The sequence below is a fragment of the Drosophila kikkawai genome, chromosome 2R, assembly GCF_030179895.1.
Source record: "Drosophila kikkawai strain 14028-0561.14 chromosome 2R, DkikHiC1v2, whole genome shotgun sequence".
Taxonomy (NCBI): Eukaryota; Metazoa; Arthropoda; class Insecta; order Diptera; family Drosophilidae; genus Drosophila; species Drosophila kikkawai.
In genome coordinates this window covers 11643424-11669575 of record NC_091729.1, presented here as the reverse complement: position 1 = coordinate 11669575, position 26152 = coordinate 11643424, and the positions used below count along the sequence as shown (strand labels likewise).

Here is a 26152-nt window from a genome sequence, read left to right as displayed (position 1 = left end):
CCATTCTTTCATTGTTCTTGGATAGTTTTGGATTGATAGATTGATAGATCGATAGTGTCGTAACGAGTAGGTGGATAGATAGATAGATAAAATTTGAAGTATCATAACTAAAATGTATAGAGACTACCTAAATCAGTGAGTGGGAGCAATCTGGAGCGGGAGTGGTGCTTTTCTGGAGCTTCCTAAGATAATATAACTCCCATATATCTTCATTCTTCTGTATAGGGTAAACTTCAAACTACAGAGACACATCTACACGGTCCTTAAAAACACACTTATAAGTCATCCAGGGCACTTACTTACTCGACAAGAACCCTACTTCTAGTTAATATTCTTTTAATGGGTCGCTTACTGCTAATTATGGACTACGGTTTACAGTTTCAAACGTTTCGCTTTGGTCGTGGGTACAGTAGAGTATCTGATATGTTAGCAAGTAACATTTTGGACTATGTGATTTCGTCTTAAGATTACAAGAGCTAACTATATATAGCGGGTGTCCTAATATCTCTAAGGTACGTACGCATTAGGGTCCTGCATGAGCCACAGTTAAAGGTCAAGTAAATCAAATTCAAATGTTTGCAGATGGTTAGAATTTTAAAAGCTATCTGTTGGTTTTAACTTTCTTTAAATTAGCTTGTTTAAAATCATATAAACCTTGAATTGAAACGAATAAATTTGACTTTAGTCGATTTAACTTGGTTAATATGGAATAAATTTGCTTTGAATACATTTGATCAATTATATGAATAATAAATAAATGTAATTTTAATGAAATGAACTTGATTTGAATAAACTCTTGTTGTAGCGAATAATATTCGAATATAAATAGCTTATTTAAAAACGAATTAACTCATTTTAAATTGAGTGAACTCGATTTAATCAATTAATTTATATGAATTATTATTCAAATCAAATTGTATTTTTAATAAATAAACCCAATTTAGATAAAATGATATACAAATATACAAATAAATTGAATAAGATAAATTAGACTTGATTTTAAAATCAAAAAGAATTGATTCAAATCGGATTAATTTCGTTTGAATTGAATAGGGATTGAGGGATATCGAATACTCTTGATTTGAAATCAAATAAATTTGATTCAAAATTGATTCTAATTATTTGAAACCCTAAAGACGACACACCTGTTGATTCCTGCAGGACACCTAATACGCACACAAGTGAATTTACTGGGTGTATAAATAAATATATGTATATGTATATATTTAGTATATCTAAATAGATCGCGTGTATAACAGTTGTGGTGCCCAAGTAGTTAGTTTCTTTTGTTTTGTTTTTTTCGTTTTTTTTGGCTAAATGTATAGGAGAACAATTAAAGAGAATTGATTTCAACAGCTAGGTGAGTCTACGGACTAGGTTAAACCAGAAATTCATCGTCGTCGTTACATTAAAGCCTGATAGTTTACTCGTTAGTTGTTAAAGCTGATTTATCAGTTAATAGGTATGTATACACACATACACAGTTATCGACTTAAAAAGTTCTACAGGTTACCGCCTACCATTGATTCCGTTTATAATGTACATATGTGTATACTTCAGTCGTTGTTGAATATACTTACAAAGCTTTCTTTGCCTGGTGCTGACCATTGGTACAATATATCTTTTTGTTCCTATAACTACTCCTTCCCTCGCTATCTTTCGATTTTGTTTGCATATTTTCCCTACTATAAAGCCTCTCACCGAAACACTTATTTGAGCAGCTGGCATACTTTCTCCGTCTTCGAACTCTATGTCGACTATTCCAGTAGGATTTGGATGTGGCTGTGGTTGTGTCTGGGGGGCGTGTGTGGTTTCTAAGGGCTGTCCAGGATCCAGGGTCCAGTTGCCTTGAGCGCGAGCTTAGATAAATGTTTCGGCTGCCATTTGTTACAAGCACTCCGCCAGCGGCGGCTTCTCAATGGGCGGCGAGGGGCCCGAGACGGAAACCATTGGCACGGCACTGATCTTGGGCTTGACGATCTTGAGCCCGAGGCTCCCCAGATTCTTGGGACTGCTGTGCGGCGACGAGGAGGCTGTCGAGGATCGCTGGTGCACCAGAACCCGGGGCTTTGCCTCGATGGCGATGCTGGGCGAGGAGGAGGTCGACACGCTGGCCGTGGCCGTTGCACTGGCCAAGAGGGGCACATGCACCAGTTCTTCCACCGTCTCCGCCGAGTCCTGCGATTCGTGAACCACAGCGGCAGCATCGCTGTGGATCAGGGCAGCCGTGGACAGCGTGTCACCATCATCATCCTGCATGTAGGGTGGCGGTGCCTCCAGCGAAATGCTTCCCACAACCACATTGGCCGTGGTTATGGCAGCCGAGCGGGCCAGGAGGCTGGTTACGGCCGTGGGCGACTGCTTGCCATCATGGATGACCGGCAGACGAAGGAGTTCTCCCCCCGTGCCGCCGCACTCCCTTAGCTCAATGTCGTTGCTGTCCTGCGAGAGGTGCTGCTGCTTGCAGGAGTCGTCGTCGGTGCGCCAGGGACGCAGGCTCTTCTGCAAAAAAGGGTTTTCATTTGTAAAAGTGTATATTTTATAGGTCATGGATTCCACTCACCCTTCTTCCGTTATCCGTGATATTCTCCGCACTCTTGGCTTTCCGGCAGAGCACGCTCTGGGATCCGTGCCGGCGGAGGAACTCAATCGAGTCGAAGCCACGACCCTCCGAGGACACAAAGATGGCCGAGTTAATCCGGCTGCGCGTGCATCGCTCCGATATGGACGTGGAGTGCTCCTCAGCCAGCATGTGGATGTGCTGCAATGAAAGGCGGGTCAGTAAGGATCTCCACATGGCAGTGCCGCATCCTCCGGTCGGTTTCTTACGCGGCTATTGCAGTGCAACGGTGGGTGGGCACATTCACTGCTGTCGAACTGCGTCCCGGAAGGAGCAGAGAAATAGAGAGAGTATAGAGAGATAGAAAGAGAAAGGAGACAGTAGAGCGGACACTTCCAAGGGGGGCGTTCACACACACAACAATAACAACACACACAAGCCCGGACAAGGACCTCCCGCCATCCTCCATCCACTGGAACAACAAGAACGAGAGAGAGAGCAAGCGACAAGCGTGGGACAAAGCTACCTCTGGCTGGCTACTGAGGCTAACTACGGAACGACACGAAGCCGGGACTCAAGCGGAAGCGGATTGCAATTTGTGATTTTGATTTGCTGTGAGAGAAGTGAGCGAAGTGAGCGGGTGCGCGGGCCATGTCCATCCAGTGAAGGTAGCTGCAAGTTCTGTACAGGGTGAGATATTGGGTGATGGGTGCGATTTGGTGCTCTCCGGTCTGCAATCTGAGGTGGAAGTCGAACTCGAACTGGAACGGTAACTCCAACTCCAAGCAAAACCACGTGCAAGCTGCATTGTGCTGGGACTAGTGTTGGGAACACAAAATTGTGTTTACTTTTAAGTGGACAAAATCATGTGGCTCACTTTTTTTTGGGGGGGAAAAGCATCAAAGTAAATAAGTTACTTAGAATTATTGAACATTACTTATTAAAATAATTCATTTGCACTTTAAAGTATTAAAAATGATCATAAAATCTATCTTAATTAAAAAACAAAAACAATTAGATTGTTTTTATGAGGCCTTTTTCATTAACTTACAGTTTTGTAAATTAACATAATTAATATACCAATAAATCATTGAGCCTTTCAAAATAAATTAAATATACAATAAATTACGTATACGCCACATGTGTCAGCAGATTTAATAGCGTTTTTCAGAGACTCTCTTAACATAAAACCATTTTAATTTTACTAATTATATATTTATACCCTAACAGGGTACTACGACAAGAAAGTATTGCATTTTTGATTTAGTTATGGGTTTTTTAAGCCCAAAAAGGAAGCATAAAATGTCAATTCGAAGATTTTACCCCTAGTTATGATCTCTTTAAAAACCTCTGTTTAATTTCAAGAACTACAAGGAAGGCTAAATCATCCTTAACTTCCATTTAACTTCTTGCGGTGTGTATGTCATTGCTTACAATATAATAACACCACGCATTTTTATTGCAAATCGATTCTGAATTCTCAAAATGAGCAAAAAAGGTAAATTTTGCATGAAAATATCTGCAGTTCCCCCCCCCAAAGTGAGCCACTTCATCTGCTTTTGTGTTCCTAAACCCCAACACTAGCTGGCTGACTTACGCTGGCCGGCTCGCTGTAGTTGCTGTGGTTGAGCACCGACGACTCGGTGCGGATGGTGTCGCTGGCCACCATGCTGTGGTACTTCTGCAGCTGAAGCTGCAGCGTCGACGAGCCGCGACTCTCGCGCGATCCCTCCCGCGAGCGATCCGCGCAGGAGTACTGCCTTCGGTACTGGCGCCTTCGTCGGCCGGCGCTAGCAGAGACGACGGACGATGCTCCAGAAGCGCCATCGGTGGTGGCCCCCAGCTGGTGATCAGCGCATGCCAGCGGTCGAGGCAACAACGGAGGCGGGCGAAAGTAACTGGGATCGTAGCTAAACTGGCGCCTCCGCCACTGATCGTACTGTCGGTAGTGGCTAAAGAGGCGGCGACGTCGCAGGATTAGCTGTTTCTTGGCCTCCAGCACCTCGTCTTCCTCGACGAAGGTGCGCTCCTGTGAGTTCTTGAGGATGCCGCGCTGCTGGGCAAACTTCCGCTGCTTGTGGGCGCCCGCCTGCAGAGGCAGGATACGTTGGACGGGCTCTCTGTCTCTGTCGCGCTGGAGCAGCTGTTGGTCCTCCAGGTCCTTGTCAAGCGCCTCATCCGCTGCCTCCACCTCGATGTCCTCGTTGCCCACCTCTAGGCTGTCCACATTCTCCAGCACATTGGCACCCACAATGGACTGGTTGTCCACGCTGGGACCGCGCACATAGGTGTTCACCGGTGTGCCATGACTATGGCCATGTCCATGGCTGGAAGCCGCACTCACGGCCGCCGAGGAGGCTTCGCGGTGCGCTGGTTGCTAGCTCTCCACATCCGCCTTGTGCAGCAGGGCGAACTGGCAGCCGCAGTCGCGCTCCAGCTCCCGGCGTGGATACTGGAAGCAGCGATCGAAGAGGCCGCAGCCCTCGCACCTGGGCAAACACTGTTTGATTGGCCAAAAGAAAGCCAAGGGAGAATCGGAAGAGGAGCAGCAATAGCAGTAGCAGGAGCGCAGGAACAAGATCAGCAGGCGAGAGAGCGAAGTGAAAGTAGGGAACGTTTGGTCAGTGAGATCTCGGGAAGGCGCCAACCTGAACAGCAAAGCTCGAAACCAAAAACCAAAACTGCTAAATGCGATTAAAGGACAGAGGAACTTCTCTAGCTCAGGGAAATCAAAGCTGACTTGGTAATACTTTTTTAATTTGTATCAAAAATTTAAAAAAATATATATTTAAATCGTGATTTTGCAACGTTAACAAATAATTTTAATAAATAGGTACTAAATATTATTTAATATTAATACCCTAATAAATATTACTTAGACTTTAAGTTATCCAAGAAGCTATCAAATACTTAATAATAAACCCTTTTAAAATACAAAAATGTACTTTAAATTACCCATAAAAAACATCAAATCGTTTTACTTCGACCTCAAGTCAGAGAAGTTCCTCTGTTTATCTATGGAATGTGGATAGTACGATAGTACGAGTTGTAAATTAGAGGTGTTTCTCATTTGCATAGCGCATCCTGAGCTTAACGAATCTAGGTGGAGTCTCTAGTTGACTTCGGTTAGCCGAAGACCTCATGCACTGCAGAATGACCCAGAACGAAGCCAAAGTTCTGGGGTTCTGTAGAGCATATGCCCCCAGACTGGTGCCAGAAGCCTACGGAAAAGAAAGCTGAAAGAAATGCAAAACTAGCACGTGCTTTCTTATTAAGCAAATCATAAAGAAAAGTAGGAAAAGTCTAAAAGCTAGGAAAACGCGTTGAGATATTATTTATAAATATTATTTATTTAAACTATTAAAAACCCCCGCTTAAATCAACGGACCACAAGACATGGGGAAAAAATATATCTAAAGCAGAGCCATTCTCGGAAAATGCAAAAAGGATATCATTTCTATCGGTCGTTCGGGGTTTTTTGTGCACAGATTAAAAAGGAAATGGTGTTCTGGGTTCAACAAGAGTCAAATATTTACTTGAAATTGATGCATAGAAAAAAGCGTATAAAATGCAGAGATATATAGATATATATTTTGTTTTGGTTTCGTATAATATGCAAGTAGTTGGAAGAATTTGTTATTTTGAATACCTTGACAAAGAAATCGGGGTGTAGGTTCTAAAAATGAAGCATAACAAAAAAACGAAATAGAGATAAGTTCCTTCGCGAATATGTATGTATCCGAGTACTTCTAGAAACCCCATTTCCCGCACCAGCAACCATCATCATCAACATCATCATCATTCCCAACATCCCTCTACGGATTCCCCGCGGACTACGAACCTGGTGTGAATGTTGGCCATTGCATCCGCCAGCGCTGCACACTCCTGTGCCTGGCACTTTGAGCTGTTCATGCTTATAGTCCGGCTGATAGGGCAGCAGCATCCGGATTTTGCCCCAGCGATTGAAGAACAGAGCAATAGCCCCAGCCCAAACCATCAGCACGATTAGGACAATGCCGATTTCAACGCCGCGGATCTGTAAAAGGTTATTTACAAAATAAGTACATAAATTAATTAATTAACAATTAAATATATACACAAAAAATGCATAGTTAAATGAATTCATTAATTAAGTTGCATTAAATCCAATCCTTACTGTTGGCAATTCCCTGGTGGTGCCATGTGTCAGCGTGTTTGTGGCCGTGGAGGTCACATCGTCGCCAAAGATGCTGGCATTTCCGGTTCCGTTGCGACCGCCATTGCTGCCATTGCCATAGATACCCGGCGGAAAGTCCTGCTGCGAGGTGTTCTTGGGCAGATCTATTTTACATAACCAATATATTATGATTCCTTCTGAGGCTCATATATCCCTCTAAACTCACCCAGCGTCTTGAACTTGATCTGGCCCCGACTCCGGTACTTCTTGCCCTGCCAGATGGCCGTCACAACGAGCGAGTACTGTGTGCTGGGCAGCAGGCGATCCAGGACAATGGCCTCGCTGCTGCCGGCGACGTCCTGTACAACCCTGTAACTTAAATTAATTCAATTACCACTCTCGAACGGCAGCTAAGGGGGGGAATGGGGATAGGTGGTGGACTGTGCCCGGGATTGTGCAGTCGCGTAGGTGTAAGAGTGTCTGACCACTTGGGTGTATGTAGGTGGGTGTGCGTGTGCACAGAGAAAAAATAATATACATATCTTCAGAAGAAGGCAGAAAGATTTTACCCATTTTATATAACCCTTTATGGTTTCCTTTCTAATTAGAAGTTAATTTTAATGAATTATTTAACAGCCAACATCCCGTTAATTAGAAATTCCATACTCTGTATATACCTATATATAACCTAAATTTATAACTAGTTCATATCTGCTCTCTCTCAGTGTGTTTGCTCTAATTGAAGAAACTACAACAGTCCAGGACATTGAAATATGAGGCAGGTCCGTGTTGGTAATTACAGCATTGGCCAATATTTCACTTTGTCACTTTCGCCAGAGCAGTTACCAAACATGTCCTAGATTTGCCAATTGAGCTCACATTACCCAGGCCCCGCTGCTGGCCAGGATCCAGGCCTTCTCCTTCTCTTCCTTTCCCCCCCAATGCGTGGCAGCAAAAGTGGCGCCGACTTCTGGCCTCCGTGCACTGTCTCCTATTACTATATGGCTATAACAACAGTCGGACAAATGATTCATTATTCATACATGTATCACATGTACGGATGGTGTGTGTTTGTGTGTACTTCCACGAACCCAACTAACATATATAGATATGGCGCAATGGCCCCCAGTGGAACCGAAGTCCAAACAGAGAACAGAGAACACAAAACAGAAGTGTACCGCATTTTGCTTGTACTGACTTGGCAGACGAAACAAAAACAGCGACCGGCAAACGTAAATGTAAATGTTGAAAAAAAACAAAACACAGGTAAACATTTCCGGATAGCCGATTTAATAATGCCCTGAATGCATGCGGGCAATTCCGAAAAAATCGTGCAATTAAATATGCAGCTTTTAAATTGTTTGTAATATATGCGTTTTTGAAATTAATTAAAGCAACTGGTTGCTTATATGTATATTAATTTAAGCTTTTATTTAGGAGAATAATATAAGGCTGACGTGTTTTATTGCAATGTTTTAAAGCTCAAAAATATCTTTCATATTTTTTAAAATTAAGAAATAAGAAATAAATTTGGTGATTCTAATAGAGACTACGATCTCTTTTGAAATAATTATATAAAGATTTTAAACTTCAATCATCAAAATTAATTTTTTGGAAAAACCTTGTTAAACCCTGCCAAAGAGCAATACAGCTACCAAAGCTCAACCTCACGGAATTCGGCACCCAAAAAGAAAGATAGTCTCCAAATATCCAACATTAAATTATATATTAAATTCTTCTAAATAAAGTAGCTTTAGATTCAGTCTTCTAAATATTCCTCTATTATTTTTTTGTGTTGCTGGGAACTTGATTAAAAAAGTCCATTTTTTTTTCCTTTTCCTGTCACATGCTGTTTGATTTTGCAACCATGAAATTGCCACTGCTGATCTAATCAATATGCACATAATTAAGCAAAGATTTTTCCATATTAGATAAAGCTTTGAGTACCCTTCAAAGCCAGGTATTCAGGTTACAGTAAGAGCCTTGCTGCTTTAGTTAAATTTAAGAAAATAAATGATAAGATAAGAAGATCTTATCAGAACCAAATGATATTATGTTTTAAATTTTTTAAGGAGGTTTCTTTCGTTGAAAATATCCACGGACTTTTATTATGAAGCTGCATAAAGAACATAAATTTAAGAGCTTATTCCATAATTCAATAAATGACAAATTTCTTAAGCTTTGTATTATTATAAGAATTAAGTTACCCAATGTTAAATATATTATTAATAAAGGCTACACTGCTGTTGAATTTTTTAATATTTTAAAAAATTATGGAAAATTAGATATGTTTACCTTGACTTAAACGGGTACTTTTATTATAAATATAATTTTAAATTAAATATCTAGGCCATCATCTTGCAGAGAAAAACCAATATCATGAACATTACAACCAAGAAAGGTCGTTAGGTAGCTCTGAAACCAACTGGAATCCCTACATCCCTCCCAGAAATCCTCCCCTCATCCCTACAATTGATACGCTATAAGGACTTAAGCAGGCACTTACGCTTCATTGTGAATTTACATCTGGCTGGGCCGCAAAAAACGGGAGCTCCACTTCCACTTCGCACTCCGGCCAGCGGCTAAATAATTGATTAGCCATGCCGTTTGCACATGTGTCGCATCCATCTGCACGCAGCCAATAGACCCTTTCTGGCCGCAGGGTAACTGGAATTGGGCCAGTCGAGTGCAAACACCGCCCATCCCAGCCATCCCGAGCTGATCCGCTGCCATATGTGACAGTGACAGCGCCAAGCGAATGTCTAAAGTTTCCACGTTAAAGTTTTCATCATGTGGCGACGCCTGGGGCAAATCAAATTTAATCCTCGCCCCCATGTCGCTTTGACTTGGCTATTTGGCATTAAATTCGCTCGGAGGAAGGCGCTTATTATACACAATTTAAACTCACGCGAAGGCTCAAATTTTCTGGGGCGGATCCCGTACCCTTTGCCGGCCCATAAGAAAATGCAGGCGAGCAGGAAGGAAGTTTCTAATTTTCTCGCCGGCTTCTCGCCTCTCCCTTTACGGCCTCTGGGCCGGTGGGTGAGTCATTTGGAATTCAGAAATATGGCGGGATGAATGTGCATTTCGGCTGGGCTGTTCCTGGTTTTTTTTATTTTATTTTTAATGTGCCCCCTTTGTGAGCTTAATCCAGTTCGTTCCGGTGTGATAAATAAACAATTAGCTTACGGGACGCCAGAAGTTTCGTATTCGTTGCTCAAACTTCGCAGTCACAGGCCGACATGCATACAATATGTCATACAATATATATATTTGCCCACGAAGGACGCCAGTGTCGGTGGGGCATCAGTTGTTATTTAATAACTTATGACGTTCGTGGACTGGTTTTAAAAACTTTACTTTATGAGTGCTTGGCGCTAACAGTTATCGGGTCTCGTTTGATTGGTTGTAAAAGAGTTACGCCCGGCATTTGCATTTTCATTAAATGAAAAATTCAATTAAAAATACGCATACGCCCCGTGGGACAGCTCTATCAATGTTCAATGAACTAAACAAGAAAGTGAAGGGCATATGGAATAGTTATCTATGCCAACACAAATTTCCTGATAGCTTATACCTCCCTATGTTCTGTGTACAAATCAAGACTTGTAGGTTATGCGTCGGTGTTCCATTTCATTTCCTGTTACTGTGCACTTTTATGGCTTATTCTGGAAAATTTATGTTGTCATCGCACACAGAACGACAAAGACGAAGCAGCAACTCGGCCGAAGGCACTCACAAATCTCATCCGCTTAGCCATTACCCAGAGAAACTATAGCAACCCAAGTACAGAAACATATGTGTGTACATATAGGTTATTGGTGGGTAACTTCTATAGTAGCTAGGTAGCGGGGCCTTGACATTTCAATTTTAATAATGTCAAATTGGCTGTAAAAAACGCAGATAACGATAATGAATAAAATCTAGCACACGGCTATTGATTGCTCCCGCCTACTTCTACTTCTCCATTGTCCTCCGTCTCCTTCTAGTGCGCACATGTCCTCCCCGCCCCCTTTTTAGGACCCTTCCTTCTGCCACCTCCTCCGCCTCCTCCTCCGCAGGGACAGTAATTGTTATTAATTATTATTGTTATTGATGGTGCTTGACATGCTTGGACGTATTGAACTCCAACCCCCTACAACGGACACACATTGTTCGTCAAGAATTTCATAAATCCACTTAGCAATTTGGAGCATGCAGGGAACACTGAGAGAAATACTATCAGGTATATTTTATTAAAGTTAATAAAGAAACTTTACTACAACTTTAACGTTGGCGATTTTACTGAATTCGAACTTGGGAATTATAAGCACACTTTTCGAAACAACTAAATTTCGTGGACATTCTACTCTAACTTTCTTAAATGTTTTTGTTTTATATAAACTTTCAGTCAAAATGTTTTAAATATAAATAAACTTAAAAAATTGAAAATTATATTAAACATGGACTTACGAGAGATCTTAGAAATGATCGATATTTGAAGCGAAGTTCGATATATAAATCGATCTTCAAACGTTACGATAAATGTGCCAAATAATTGCAGGAAATAATAATAAAGAGATTATCAAAAATGTAAGTTTAAAGATGTTTCAATTGTAATTAATATAAAAATATGTTAATTAATTTAATAATGTTTATCGAATTTCCTTGGGATCACATCGATAATATTGATATTTATAGATAATGAAATATTTTAGATTTATTAAGTATCGATATATGAGTTTATTAACGTATCAGAGTTTCTTCTCGATAAACAAGTCTTTAAAATTATTAAGAAAAAAGTTAACAATAAATCTTAATGTAAAATAAACTCTAGCTTCCACAACCAATTTTTCCCTGTGCATCGATACGTAGATAGCGACGTATGTATGTGGCTATATGTGCTCTACCTGTAGTTGTCAGAAATGTCTAGGACAAAAGTCTATTCCACTTGGAGGGCTCGAGCCTCGAACCTAAGGCAAAGCCCAAGCTAAAGCCAAAGGGAAAGCCAAAGCTCGAGCCGACTCACCGTCAACGTGTCTATGTACTAATCATACATTATTCACGGGCACAATTTACTCGAAAAACGGCAGGAAGATAGAGCCCACCGGTCGGGTCCGTAGACCGCCAACCGCCCACCATAATGACTGGCAGTCGGAAGTATGTAATACAACAAAAATCGATAGGAAAGTAACACAAAAATTAAAAACAAACTGACTAATAAATAATGACCGGGCGAAGGGACCTCCACTCTACCGAAAAGCCAAAGCGCCAGGGCAACACAAACAAGAAGCACAAGTTTTGTAATAAAATTTTTGACATAGGCGTGAACCTCATGGAAGACGGACGGAGAGCAACAAAAAAAAAAAAAAAGACCAACAACGGGGCGAAGGCTTAGCATTGGAATGGCGGGCAGTAAAAGACAAAACACGCTCGTGCAGCCAAAACGCACACACAGCAACGGCGGCGGCAGCCATTAAATTGAAAAACACCTTGGCCAACAGTCAGCAGCGGACTGCAGTCAAAAGGCACAAAAGCCGAGCACTTAACTTATTACACGGCCGGCATTTCATGGCAGCGCGAATGGGCTAAAAGAGCGACGCGGACGAGCTGAGCTGAGCTGCCACGCGGACTTGGGCCCAGCACGGAGCGGAAGTGCTTAGTTTGTTGGCGAAAATATGCAAGCCATTCGGTCCAGCCCTACCTCCTATGGTCTTTACATGCACTAAGAGAAGAGGGAATGCATATTTAATTTAAGAAAGAGATATTCTTAAGTAGTGAAAGCAAATTGCTGCTTGGAATCTGGCTAAAAGCATGCTTAAAAGTATGCAACGAATTGGGGGTTATAAATTTTGTGTTCATTTGAAATATTTTTTTAAGATGTGTAAGTTAGACACTATTTTAAGGAATATTAAAAACTTTGCTAAAATAATATTAATAGATTTTAAAGATAATAAAACTATAGACATTTCCGTGGCCCTTCAGTTCATAAAGTAACATCTTTCAGAATAATTCTAGAATCAGTTCAATCGAATTTTATTTCACTGATATTTTTATACCACCCTGGAAAATTAAAGTTATATTTTAAGGGATAAAGATAATCATTTTATATACTATACCCATACAAAAGTAGATCATTTTAAAGGAGTTTATATAAAGACTGAATAAAATAATTTTATTTGTCATCTAATTCTTATTAAATGTTAAATAACAGTACCATAACAATAGAAATAATTGTATATTTCAATTTTATCTTTACCAAGCTCTAATATTTTTTCTCATATGTGGATACATGTATCATATAATATACCGTATTGTATATATAAAAGCTTGTTCTTCCGGTGGCCACGCAACCAACTCGGGCGTTGAGAAATGGCAATCAACGCGGATGCAAATGGGAAGCATGTGAAGGTGGCAAAGGCAACGGCAACGCCAGAACCCTGGCCCCAGCAAGATGGTAAATTGCTGGCCAGAGACAGCTGCAGCTGAGCTGCATCAGTTCGGTAAATCATCGAGAATATTTGCCAAGAGAGTTAGCAGAAAATGGCACGCCAACAAAGTCCCTGACATATGTATGAGCACATGAGCATGAGCTTCCTGAATTTTGACTGCAATAAACATGGCGGTTAAATAGAGGAAAACTGTAACTTTGGCAAAGTCAAGTTTTTCGCAAATCAAAGCCAATGAAGTGGCAATAATTTGGAATGCATAAAGTTTGTAAACTTTGAAATATTAAAGAAACAAAATGTAGTTGTTAGTTGACTTGGTTTTAAGTCAGTTTCAAGGGTACTATAACTTAAGCTAAGGTATTTTTTCATTTAATCATATTTAAAATGCTTACAATTTAATTTAAAGAGATCTCTGCTTATCCCTTCTTGTAAAAATAATATCTTTTGCTCAATTTTAGCATGAAAAGAAGGAAAAACTTCGCCAAAGACCCAAAATAATTGGAATTTTTCCAGCCAGCCAGCCAGCTGATATTTGCAATTTGGCATAAAAGTTTGCCGCTCTTTGCGGCTCTTTGTGCGAAATTTCGCATTTTTCTGCCCTGTTCCAGTTTGTTTTTTAAATAACTTTACTTCAAGTACACGCCGCCTTTTGTTTTTCTTTTGGCCTGCATTCGCGGTCAATTTGGCCTCAAGTTTCCCATTTTCGTGCTGTTTTTGCTTGCTACTGTTTCTGGCTCCTTGGGGTTTTCCCGCCCGCTCCGTTTGGCTTACTTAGCTCGGCGGCTTGTTATTTAGCTCATGGCCAAGCAAACACTCGCACGCCGCACACACCGCACACAACGCACACCATCACAAACTTTGGACTTGGATGCGGGGCACACACAATTCTGCTGGCGCAGACAGTGTTCACGACTGACCGCTGCCACGCCCCCCTGCCCCCAGGCCCCGGGCTATTGGCCACAAAACTCACTCCAAAACCAACGTCAATTGCAGGCAGAGTTTTTCCTCTGTCCGGACGCACTCTGCATAAATGCAATTGCATTTCTCTCAAAGCACAGAGAGAAACGGGATCAAGGTTGTGGGATTAAGAGATTTATCTTCTTGAATTGCTTAATAAATGTCTCTTGCGCCATGAAATGATTTTTTAAAATTTATTTACAGATGCAGAAATGAAATTATTAAGTGTTTTAAGCAATTTTGTAAATACTTTTAAATACAAAAATCTGTATAGAATTAATATTTCTTATTCTTGCCTTCCCTGAGTATAAATTTAAATTAATATAAGAATCAACATGATAATCATCCCTGTATTAATTTAAAAAAAAGTGAAACACACAAAATCTCCAGTTATTAAACAAAATATATTTAAAAAAATAAAACCTGCCATTACCTAAAACCACATTTAATAGAAAACTTATAATTAGATCCCCGAACCAGACTAAAATCTATCCTTTATGCTAAAGATACAAGTACCTTTTTTTTAGTATACATTTCCACCTACCTAATTAACTTGAAAAATACATAAAGCAATTCAAAAAGTTCAAATAAAGTTAGCATAAAATATAAGCATAGAAGGGGTTCAACTTCATACGCAAAACTTTCTCTTTCGGTGCACTTGGGTAGCCTCAGACGGTCGTGAGGACCTTTTAAAACCCGTCAGTTTGGTTGAATAAGTGAGGAAAGTGTGCTCTGCCATCATTTAGCCAGTCAAGTGGCCGAGTGGATTGAGTTTTAGCTTTGTTAGTAGTACCTACCTGTCATCCGTTGGCTTGTACGTCACAATGTACTTCTCGATGGGATGTGCCTTCAGATCGATTTGCGTCTGCCACGACACACGGACCGCCGTGGGCGTCAGAAAGGTGACGGTTATGTTCTCCGGCGTAGCCGGAATGGTGCCTATTATAACAATAATTGCTTGTTATTATGCTATTATCCCCGGTAAACGATTATACATATACATATATATTGAGTGTATAGTAATTCAGCAGCGCCAGCCAAGTTATTACGTCTGGCGGGATTAACTGGGGTATGTGGTTGGAGCCGTGTCGTAAACGACATTCAGCCCCTAAGTTGGGTCATAAAATTAGCAGCTTTTCGGCTTTACTTCAAGTCCTCTTTGGGCCAAAGGAAAACAGATTAGATGTGACAGTCTGCCCTGATCCCGCTGCCAATCAGTTATCAATTGACCAGTCTGGGGTAAGTCTGGCTCAAATAAATTTCATCAATTTTAACAGCTGCCTCTTGGTTCCTATTTATGTCAGCAGCTTTAATTTGATTTAACGAAATCTTTAAATTTAATAAATTAACCAGAAAATGTATTTATTTTAAATGTGTTACCGATTATTAAAGTATATAAAATTATCAAGAATACTCTTTAATTTGGCCAGAAAATTAATTTATTTTAAATAGATTTACCTAACTATTCAGTAGGATTAAGTTATCAAGGAAAGTTTACAAAAACTAAGAAATATTTTGGCCATCAATCAATAAATTTAGAAAGACATTTGACCTACATTTCTTTACAGCAGACTTTAGACAATAAAATACCTAATGCCTACATTTGATTAAGTATTTTTAGTGAAGTTTTATTGCTTCAGACAACTTGAGCATTGAAGGCCCTAAAAATCAACAAAAGATTAAGCAAGACAGCTTCAAACTAGTTTTCAGTTAACCATTTAGTTATAGTTTTTAAATTTCTTAAATATTTATTAACCATATCACCGTCTTCTGTTATTTTACTGTTAAAATCTCCTATTTCTTTGAAATATATTAATGAAAATTATCTAAAAGCTGACAAGAAAACGTGTAATATTTTTCTTAAATTTGGTAACTTTTATTATTAGTTATTAAAATCTCTATATTTATCAAAGCAAGAATGTTTTAAATAAGAATTAAAATTATAATAAGTAATAGTGTTATATATTTTATTAAACCCTTAATTTATTTAACCAATTTTAACCCATCGACCCCTGACTCATTGACAGCCTGTTCTTGGCAATAAAGCACCTTTATTTTTATTTTAGTTAGTAAACTAGCTAAAAATAAACCCAGCTTGGACACAAACAAACTAACGCTAACTATTGCTGGCCCTATTCCCAACTGGAATAAATGAGTTTATTAAAGCCCCCAGAGCTGGAGCTGGACCTGGAGTTACTTTTTGGCAAATCCGCAACATAGTTGCTAGTGAAAGCAGGGCTTAGGACCCTAAGTTCCGGAACTTAAAGGGGGAGAATAGTAGGTACCAGGGAAAGGGAGCACTACTTACCCGCCAGGCAAGCGTTAACAAACAGCACGGCTATGAACACAAACATGCTTCCTCCGTACGAATCCGAATCTGCTCGCCTTTGTTGTTTCCTCAGCTGCTTTCGGCGGCTGCTTCTCTATATATTTCCTCTATATATTTCCCAGTTTCCCTGCGGGTGGGCGGCGGCGTTTTCTCTTTGCTAGGGTTTCCGCTTGGCTAATTCGTTGTTGCAGTTTCGTTGCGGTTTTTGCCTTTGTCAAATAGTTGCTGCTTCTGCTGCTGTTTTGTTTAAAAATAATCTAACTAAACATAAAAATCAGTCTTGCTTTAGTCCCGCACACTCCTTGCTTTTGTTTCTTGTTAAATCAATTTCTGAAGTTCTTTAAATGTTTAAATGTTCAAAAATGTTGCTCAATTGTGCCGCTGCAGCTGTTCGATTGCCATTTCCATTTCAATTTCCGCTCGTTTAGTGCCTGGCTTTCCTGCTAATTGACTTTGTCAATGACATTTGCATTAAATTTCCTCCAGCTCTGATATATTTATGTCCTTGGTGGTTGGGGGTGAATTTATGCGTGTATATTTTTATAACACATTTTTATGGGTCTCGAGCTCGGGCTGGGGCTGGGGCCGGGTCTGCTCCGTGTGCGCGTCCGTCTCTTCAGTGTGTCTCCTTTTTTGAATCGTCATCGAATCGAATCGCATTTGATGAACGTTCCGATAGTACGCTATTATATAGTGAGCTTCTTGGGAAAGTTGCTGGGGTGAGGGGAGGAGGAGCGGGGAATATATTCCAACAGTTTTTCTCTGTTTCGTGCTCAGTTCAACTGGGGAATTATTCACATTGCGTTCGCTTTTTGTTTCTATTTGGTTTGTGTTTGTTATATTTTAGGTATTTGTTGTTTTTGTTGTACTTGTTGTATTTGTATTTTCTGTTCCTCTGCGGCTTTGTGTTATTTTTCCTGGCTGCTCATTGCTTTTCGGTGTTGTTTGCCGCCGCTGCTACTTGGGCTTTATAAAAATCAATAACAAAAGCGACTTTTTGTCTGACAGCCGTTGATTTGGATGGCAACCTAAGTGAGTTTTTGTTTCTGTGCTTCCGTTTTGTGTTTCTATTGAGGTTTCAATTCGGTTTCGGGTCTTGGGTTTTGGGTTTTGGACTTTGAGCCTATACCAAAATTAATTCAATGCGAAGGCCCCCAGGCGACCACCTGCCACCTGCCACCTGTCGTCGCCGAGTCCCTGCGTTTCTTCTCAGCTGGATTCCTTTGTAATTTCTGCGGTTTCCTGCCGCTGTCGCCTTTTATTTAGTTTGATACATTTCGTATTTTGTTAACAATTTCGGCATAATTGCCAAAGCGTTTAGGCCGCATTGCTCGCTCGCTCTCCCGCCCCGCTCTCAGTGCGTAGGTATGTGATGTTTTTTCTGTTTTGATTTCGATATTTGTTTTTGCTTCCCTTTTGCGGCTTGCGGCATGCGGTTAATTATGGCCCCGCTTTTGTTATTGTTTTTGCGTTGAACTTTGGGGTTTGGAGCGAAGAGGCTGCAATAAATCAGAATGGCATTAATGGGCCGAAGGCAAAATATGCGCATATATTGTACATATATATTTGTGCAAAAACTATACCAGGTGTTTGTGTGTGCGTGGAGCATTTACATTAATTATAATGAGCTGTGTTCTCGGCTCAATCACAATTAAGCGAACAACGCTTCATTCGTTATTCATAAGCCAGATCGAAAAGCGAAAGAAAAACAGAATGAAAGGCAATTACATTATGTGCTGCATACTTTTTGGGGCCGCTTTAATTGGCATTGCGCATACGCCATGGGGGCCGCCCCAAAACTAACCACACAGACACACGCTTACAACAGACACACACGTACGCTGCATATCTAATGTGTTGTACATAATCCCATATTCAATCCATGCTTCATCTGCTGCAGACAATTCAATTTGTGGATTGTCCTTACCCCGATCATGCGTGTGTTATGTGGGAATTTGCCTTTTCCATTTTCCCTTTTCGCCTTTCCTGCCTTTGTATTAGCATGCACGAGTGGAAACTATATGGTTAACATGTCTGTGGCTCGTGTTTCTCTCCCTTCATAATAGTTTTCACCACGCCTCCCTCAACCTGTTGGCCATATAAATTTTGAGTCCTGTTTTCTGTGATTTTACGCCTTTGCCGTACAGGGTAAACCAATAACGTGCAACACAAGTGTATCGCAAGTGCCTGCAATATTTCCTTTTATTGGCAGTGTAAAGGAATATCGTGCCCAGAGGACTCTTACCGATGCCACTTGCTGGGGAAAACCAATTGGGGAAAGGGCCATCAAAGGCCTGTAAAAAAAGGGACCCGCTCTTTATGGGGCAACTTTGAAAAGGAAAAGTCCTGAAGGGACCAAGAATTTCACGATGGCCACAAATCTGTTTCCCTTAAACGTGTTGATTGTGTTTAGATATTTGAAATTTACGCAGCATAAAAGTTACTCAAAGTTCGACAAATACTTGTGGAGTAGAAAACCCATCATCTCTATGGCATTTAAGAGTCGTTGAAACTTTATTACGTTTCCTGTCATGTCCAGCAGCAGCAGTATTATCCTAAGTGACTGATAATCTTTTAATACATCAAATTGTTCAACTTTTAATCATTTCGTTACAAAAATGAGCACTTGCACTTAGGTAAATAACTTCAGTTAGCAGCTGTCATGGCCAGTATCAACATCTCTCGACCACGCCCTGCTTTAATGTCCGCCTCTTGACCGCTCGCCGCCCGGCAACCGCTCGATAGCCATTAAATTTATGCATTTATGTCTCATTTTTCGTCGGACGAGGAGAGACGGGAGACCCTTAAAAGTTTTATGAACTTTTGGCATACACTTTGGCATGCTTGAGGCTTTCGGGGCAAAGATAGCGTCAGCCATGAGAGAATGTGTAATGAGTGAGCGCACTCGCTTTGCAATTTAAATGATAATTTTTTTCGTTGTTGCACGCAGTAAGAAGTAAATAAGGAATTAAATTTAAAAATTCCAAGGCAGTGGATTACATTAAAAAAGGGAATAATAAAGCAGGACCCACGCAGTGTCGCGTATGGGGAGTGTGTTGCTAAATGCCAACAAAGCTGCAGTTGTCATAAAATGCAAATCACATTTTTCTTATTTGTAAAGCTATTAAAATTAAATAAGAAATTATAAAGGAGAGGACCAGTAGAGGTTTTCTCAAGGTGGAGGGGGAATTGTAAGGAAGTCTTATAAGGCTAGCAAGTTATTATGTTGATTTTCAAGATGTTTGATATTGAAATTAGCGGAAAAAATAAAAAATTTGAATGCATTTTCTCATCATAAAATAAAAAATCTGTTTAATAAAAGTAAATAAGAAGGGAATAAAAGTTCTTAAACATAAAATACGTACCAAAGGATTTATTTAAATGAAAGAAATGTTTTTTAATAAGCAAAAATATATAAATATGTAAATAAATACGTAAAAACTATACAAGATACTGCAAAATATTTTAAAGTATTTTATATATTTATTTTATGCCGCTTTTAAAATAAATAAATGAGTCATTATTTGTTTAATTTAATTCAAACTGTCAAAATTAAGATAAAAAATAATATATTTAACTTGTTGGCTTTGTAGGAAGGTATGTTACTATTATAAAAACTATAATCTGACTTGAAATATTGTGAAATATAATAAGTATTCAATTGTAATTGTCATTTTCATTTTAAAAATACTACCAACAATAATAAACAACAAATTTAAGAGTGTTCTGAGTGTTTGTCTGGCCCGAAAAAGCTGTCTGCTGGTAATGTCATTATTTTAAAGTAATAAAAGAATTAATTTTTAATGCCAAACGTATGTTTGTTCATATATAAAAGCATACGTATAAATGTCATTAAAACTGGGAATAATAAAACTGAATTAAAAACGGGTGACGCATGGCGGGAGAGGGGCCAAAAAGGGGCGGAGGGATATTGGGTGGAAATTAGGGAGCGAGTGCATGCATTCCCGCAATGGCAAATAAGTAGGTGAAAGCAGTTATCGTAAAATGAAAATGGCGGCTAGTACGCGCTGTCGCTTTCGCTTTCGCCACCGCTCTTAATTATAGCGACGTCACATGCACACACACACACACACCGCATAAACACACTCGCACACACACACTCTCTCACCCATATACCGGAGCTTCAGTTGATAATTTTTTATTGCATACACTGCGGCGCAGAGCGAGAGAAAGAGAGAGGAAGAGCATGCGACTCCTTTGGCATTTTGCGGGTCGCTGTTTGGCTTTGCTGCCAACTGGCTTTGCTCAGGATTGTCAGACTGGCAGACAATAAATCAATCAGCTGAGCCAACATCAAATTCCTGCGCAGACAATGCTCCTTTGCCATCTATATTCCAGCATAGTGGCGTAAGCGAGCGCTGGTGTGTGTGCGCTATTAACAAAAAGGTCAACTTAGCCGCTACAATTGAAGCCGAAAGCCGCGAACGTAGGGAAGACGAGGAGCGGCGGCGGGCAGCCGCTGGAAATTGGGGAAAATGAAGGAAAAAGGCTTGTGCGCTGCGCTCAAGCTTTTACACCAGTGCACACTCTCAAAAAATGTGGTGTTATTTGACCTTTTTTTTAAAGGCCTTAGGCAGTTAGGCAGGGTCAACACTGCGTATGTGGAATATTTTTTGGTGATGTATGGTGGTATTTTGGCCTTTTTGTTTAATACATTTTATAATATAAATTGCTAAAAACTAAAGTGCTAAATGTGGTGTTATTTGACCTTTTATTTTAAGATATTAGCTCTTAGGCAGAGCCCACACTGCGTATGTGGAATATTTTTTAGGTGATGTATTGTCGGACTTTGGCCTTTTTTTACTGAATTTTGTTATATAAATTGCTAAAAGCTAAAGTGGTAAATGTGGTGTTATTTAACCTTTATTTCAGAGCCTACACTGCGTATGTGGAATATTTTTTTGGTTAAGTATTGTGTGACTTTGGCTAATTTTTGTAATACATTTTGTAATATAAATAGCTAAAACCTAAAGTGGTATATCTTTATTTTTTTCGTAAAGCAACGACTATAAATATAAATAATAAATATTTTACTGATAAACAATTGGTCTTTAAATAAAAACAGAAAACTCAGAAAGCAATTGTAAAATAGCTTTTAATTTCAAATAGTACCCAACAATTTTTCCAGTGTAACTCTATCGTGCTGACATGTGTGTGTGTGCTTGTACAAAACCATGTAGAGAGAAAGAGAAAGCAAAAGAACGGGCGAGCGCATGCTATTATGTCCTGGCTTGGCTGTAAAAAACAAAAAAGAAAACGCTAGAGAAAATAAGGGAAAACACTTGACTCCAATTTCGGCGAGATTTTCAGCAGCAGCTCTGCCGGCAAGGGAATGCGATGGAAAAGCGAGAAAAGCGCGAATGCAGGCTGCCAAGGAAAGAGAGTGATAAAAAATTAAGCGCGAAATGGCAGGCTCAAGTTGGCTTTAATTGAATACTACTTTCAGCTTTAACCTGGCGAAAGAAAGAAAGAACCTGATAAAATAAGAATAATTGGAAACAATGAATGTGTTTTGTAGGGGAATCTCTCCGTTTGTATAGCAATTTTTCCTTTTTCTTTTTTAATGAGATGTCTGTGGATCCTGAACTTTTAGGTAGAAAAGAAAAGTTTAGTTGAAAAGTTGTAAAACTAGTCTAAAGGCTGATGCAATCTCAGGCAATGTAGCAAACTTTATACCACATAATACAAAAATAAATGCAACAAAGAAGGCCCTAAGGTGAAAGGATAAGCCCATGAGAATTTGATAATGTAGGAAAGTTATTAATCAATTTTACAGATTTAGTTTGCTTAGCCTAAGCAACATATGCAAACAAAAAGGACTCTAAAATCTAAAAACAAAGTTTTTATTATATAAATAAAGAAGTTGTTTTACTAAGAAAATGTACAGTTTAATGTGCTCTTTGTAGTTATATTAAACCGGATAAAATATACTTTAAAGTGTGTTATTTGAACTACAAAATTCGTAGAAATTCCTACAAATTATTTCCATTTATAGTTAATTCTTTGAACTACAAAATTCGTAGAAAATCCTTGAAATTGCATGTCCTGGTAGCAACAGAAAAGCTTCGTTTAGATATATCTGTTGTATACAATTAAATTCTTCTTTCTTTGTAATTGATTCAAAACAAATTACTTTTGAAACAACAACAAAACAACACACGATTCTAAGCTATTGAAGCATCAAAAAGTTTGAAGAATATAGTTGGAGACAATCAGGTTATAAAAGTTTGACATGTGTATAGAGTGAAAATCAAAAGACAAACTTTCTATGATTGAGCTAGGCCAGTTATTTTGGTTATTTATTGCTGAACTTGAAACATAATTTGTAGAAAAACTTAAAAGTAATATAACATAATGTGGAAAATAACAAAGAATATAATAACTTTAGAAACGAAAGTGAAATCTATTAAACAAATACATTTTCTCATTTAAAGATATTTGAGATATGTACATAGACTCAATAATAACCAAATATAATATAAATATATTTTTGTATATATGTATATAATCTCAATTAAGACCTCCTTCTGTTACACATATGTTAAAATTTTATTTATGAATGAAAATCATAATGAAAACACATTTCCAAACAAAAACAAGATCACCTGAAAGCTTGCCCCGGGTAATGAGTAATTCTGTAAAATTTAACTCACTGGTTTAATGAACTTTTTGATTGATTTATTTACCGCGGGGAATATGTATTTACAAACGCATTTTGTTTATATTTACGGGTGGGCTAATGGGGCCCAAACAACTTCCAGCGATGAAGAAATTTACATATTTAAGCTGCCAAACTCTGCGGCATTCGACGCCAGTCCAAAAATACCGGGAGCAAGTCGTGTCCAATATATATAGAATTGGCTGCATATATATGTATGTACATATCTAGGAAAGGAGCAGTGCCACATGGTGTGGCAACGGTGCAGTGCACGCAATGCGGCGGCGGCTGTGGTTGCGACGGATTTAAATTTAAATTTGAAATGAACATTACGCTTTCCGGGCATTTGCCGCGCCGATTTTCCCATTTTCTTTCATTTGACCTGTTCTAGTTTTTGCGGTGAATGTGCGGATATTTACTATATATAGGTTTATGACTGTGTGTGTGTGTGTGTGTGTGTGGTATGCTTTTGTTAAAAACGATTTGTTTATAACAAAGATCGGCTATTACGTGCGACTTGCTATGCCTCGAATGGATGGCCAAATGATGGCAAATAAAATGTGGAGGTATTGGGAGAATTGAGAGATGAAAGATGAAAAAGATTTACGGCTGTGCAAGGGCGAAGAATTAACCCAACACACACGAATTCAACACACAAGTTCACAAAAACAAAAACAAACTCAGGTTAATTGTAAATTCGTTGCTTATTTGCGCAAATAAACGAAACAGGGAGCATTAAAATTACTTTTTAATTGCCCCACAGCTGCGTCGTCGCTGCCTTTCTTCTGGCCAAGTTGAATGGCTGACAGAGTCCATTAGGCCATTTTCCGTTTCATTTCATTTTCGCTTTCGTTTTCATATCACTCTGTCTGGCTTGGCTTTGCTTTTCTTTGCTCTCTTGTTTCCTTTTTGGGGTTTAGGTTTTTGCAATTTAATTGGCTTAAAATTCCAGCGAGAAAAGCCGCAAAAGGACTCCAGGACTCGAGCCCTGGTTTTCTCCCAGCACTTGTTAATTGAGCGACTGTCGCAAAAGTAACCGCCAGTTACACAGAAAGTCAAGGAAGGGAAACAGTTTTTTGATATATGTTTTAAAATATAACCATAAGACATTTAAATTAATGTGAAATAGCTAATTTAAAATATTTTCAGGTTATTTTCAACTAGGAAAGTTTTAGCAATTAATTTACTTATTAATAAACAAGACAAAAATACAAATTGACAACATTTAAATGTATGGGAATGGCTAATTAAAACATTAAGGATCTATTTATAAACAGCAAAGTTTTGGCAGTTAATTTACTTATTTGTAAACAAGAAAAACACTAAAAAATTATTTCTATTAAAACAAGATAAAAACCACAACTTTTGGTATTCTAAAAACCAATTTTGAATACAAACTTTAAAAATAAATAAAACAATAAAATTTAAAACTTTATTTTTACTTTAAAACCCAAAAAAAGTGTCTTTAAAATTCAAAAGAATTCAAGATAATTTTTAAGTTTCTTCTATATATCTTAGATTCATTTTAAAGCCTTTACTTTTTGCTTTTTTAAATGCTATTTTTTTCCCTGTGTAGAAACAACCATTTTAACCGCTTGCGGGACCCTTGAAACACTCGCAAAAACACACAACACTCACACAGACACACAATGCCAAGCAGCTCTCAAAAGTTACACACAAACACAAAAGTTACAAGTGAATTTTGGCTTTTTATTTACTTTTTGCCGTCGGACTCTGGTTTAACCGGCTCAGCCGCCACCTGCTAGTGACACGCCTCTCTCCGGCTCGCCGCCTCCTCCTGTGGATCCCAGTCCCAGACCCAATGTCAATCCCAATCCCTACTCCAATCACAGCTGAAAGCGCGTGCATCCGCTGATAACGCCGAAAAACAAACACTTCACTGCGCTCAGTATTTCCTTTCTCTGTTGTCTGTTTTTTTTTTTCGTTCGGTTCAATTTGCTCTGCTATGTGTAGCCTCTGTCACTTCCACTTCCGTTTCCGTTTCCGTTTGCTCGTTGTGCTGCGGCCGACGCGAAAACTACTACTGAAATGGTCAGAGCAGAGCCCGCATGCAAGCCAAAAACGACAACGAAACGAGAGAGAGAGAAAGCTTTCCACTGCTGATGGTGTTGGCCAATTGTTTGGCTATAATATGGCTAAAATGAAGGTGGAAAATTCCAGGTGGGAGGTTATAATCGTATTTATTTATTTATTTAAATATTGCTTAATCTAAGTGACAAGTTAATTTCAAATGAAAGAAGTTGGCTTACTTTCTTCCAACTTCACCTAGACATATGTAGATTGCAATGAAAAAACTAGGTATGAGGTTTCTCTTTTTAGAAAATATTGTTTTCTTTTAAACCATTGCTGCTTTCATGGGTATAAACTGCCTCAATTGTTTTCACATCAAAACAATCTATATTATATTGAACACATTTCGAATTTAATTCAAGTTTAGTAAACCAGTTTAATTGTAATAAATATATTTACTGAATACAAATGTACACACTAAATTTATTGAAACATTTTCAATCAAAACAGAAAAACTGAAGTCTTAAGTGATATAAACACCGACTTTTAAAGTTTAAGGACTTGATATACACAAAATATTTCATGACTTTATACTTCTTACAATACTATTAAAACTAATTTGTTATATATGTTATTAAAAGGCTTTAAAGCAAACTTTCCTAAAACCCAAATTCCTATAATTTATGAATATATTGTAACCCTAAATTGCTGTGAATATTCAAGACAGAAAAAAGTATTTCGTCTGGCAGTGAAACCATTAATCAAATTATAAAAAAAAAACATTGCTCCCATGCTAGTTTCCCATACCCAATCCCCTTACCCTTTCTTAAGTAATTTCCCAATTGGGTGAGCTCAAACCATATTGGGCATCTCCAACTGGTAGGATTGTGGACACAAAAGCTCTCTCGTGCGAGCATTTCCCCCGTGGGCCAAGAGTGCTTGAGTTAAGAGAGGCCGAGCAGCTTTTCTTTAACTAACAATTCCTTGTGTTAGGTCGTGTTCGCTTTGCCAA

The 26152-nt window shown here is 39.0% G+C and overlaps 1 protein-coding gene across 1 annotated transcript; it reads right to left on the bottom strand.

Moving 5' to 3' along the window:
• Positions 1-940: 940 nt before the first annotated feature.
• Positions 941-25134, bottom strand: LOC108078180 (uncharacterized). Its single transcript, XM_070284737.1, is given in 10 exon segments — positions 941-2502; positions 2564-2761; positions 2830-2877; positions 4158-5060; positions 6402-6596; positions 6717-6880; positions 6943-7085; positions 14899-15040; positions 16410-17929; positions 24828-25134. Coding segments are annotated over 9 exon segments (2454 nt in total). The 5' UTR covers positions 16456-17929; positions 24828-25134; the 3' UTR covers positions 941-1887.
• Positions 25135-26152: the final 1018 nt, after the last annotated feature.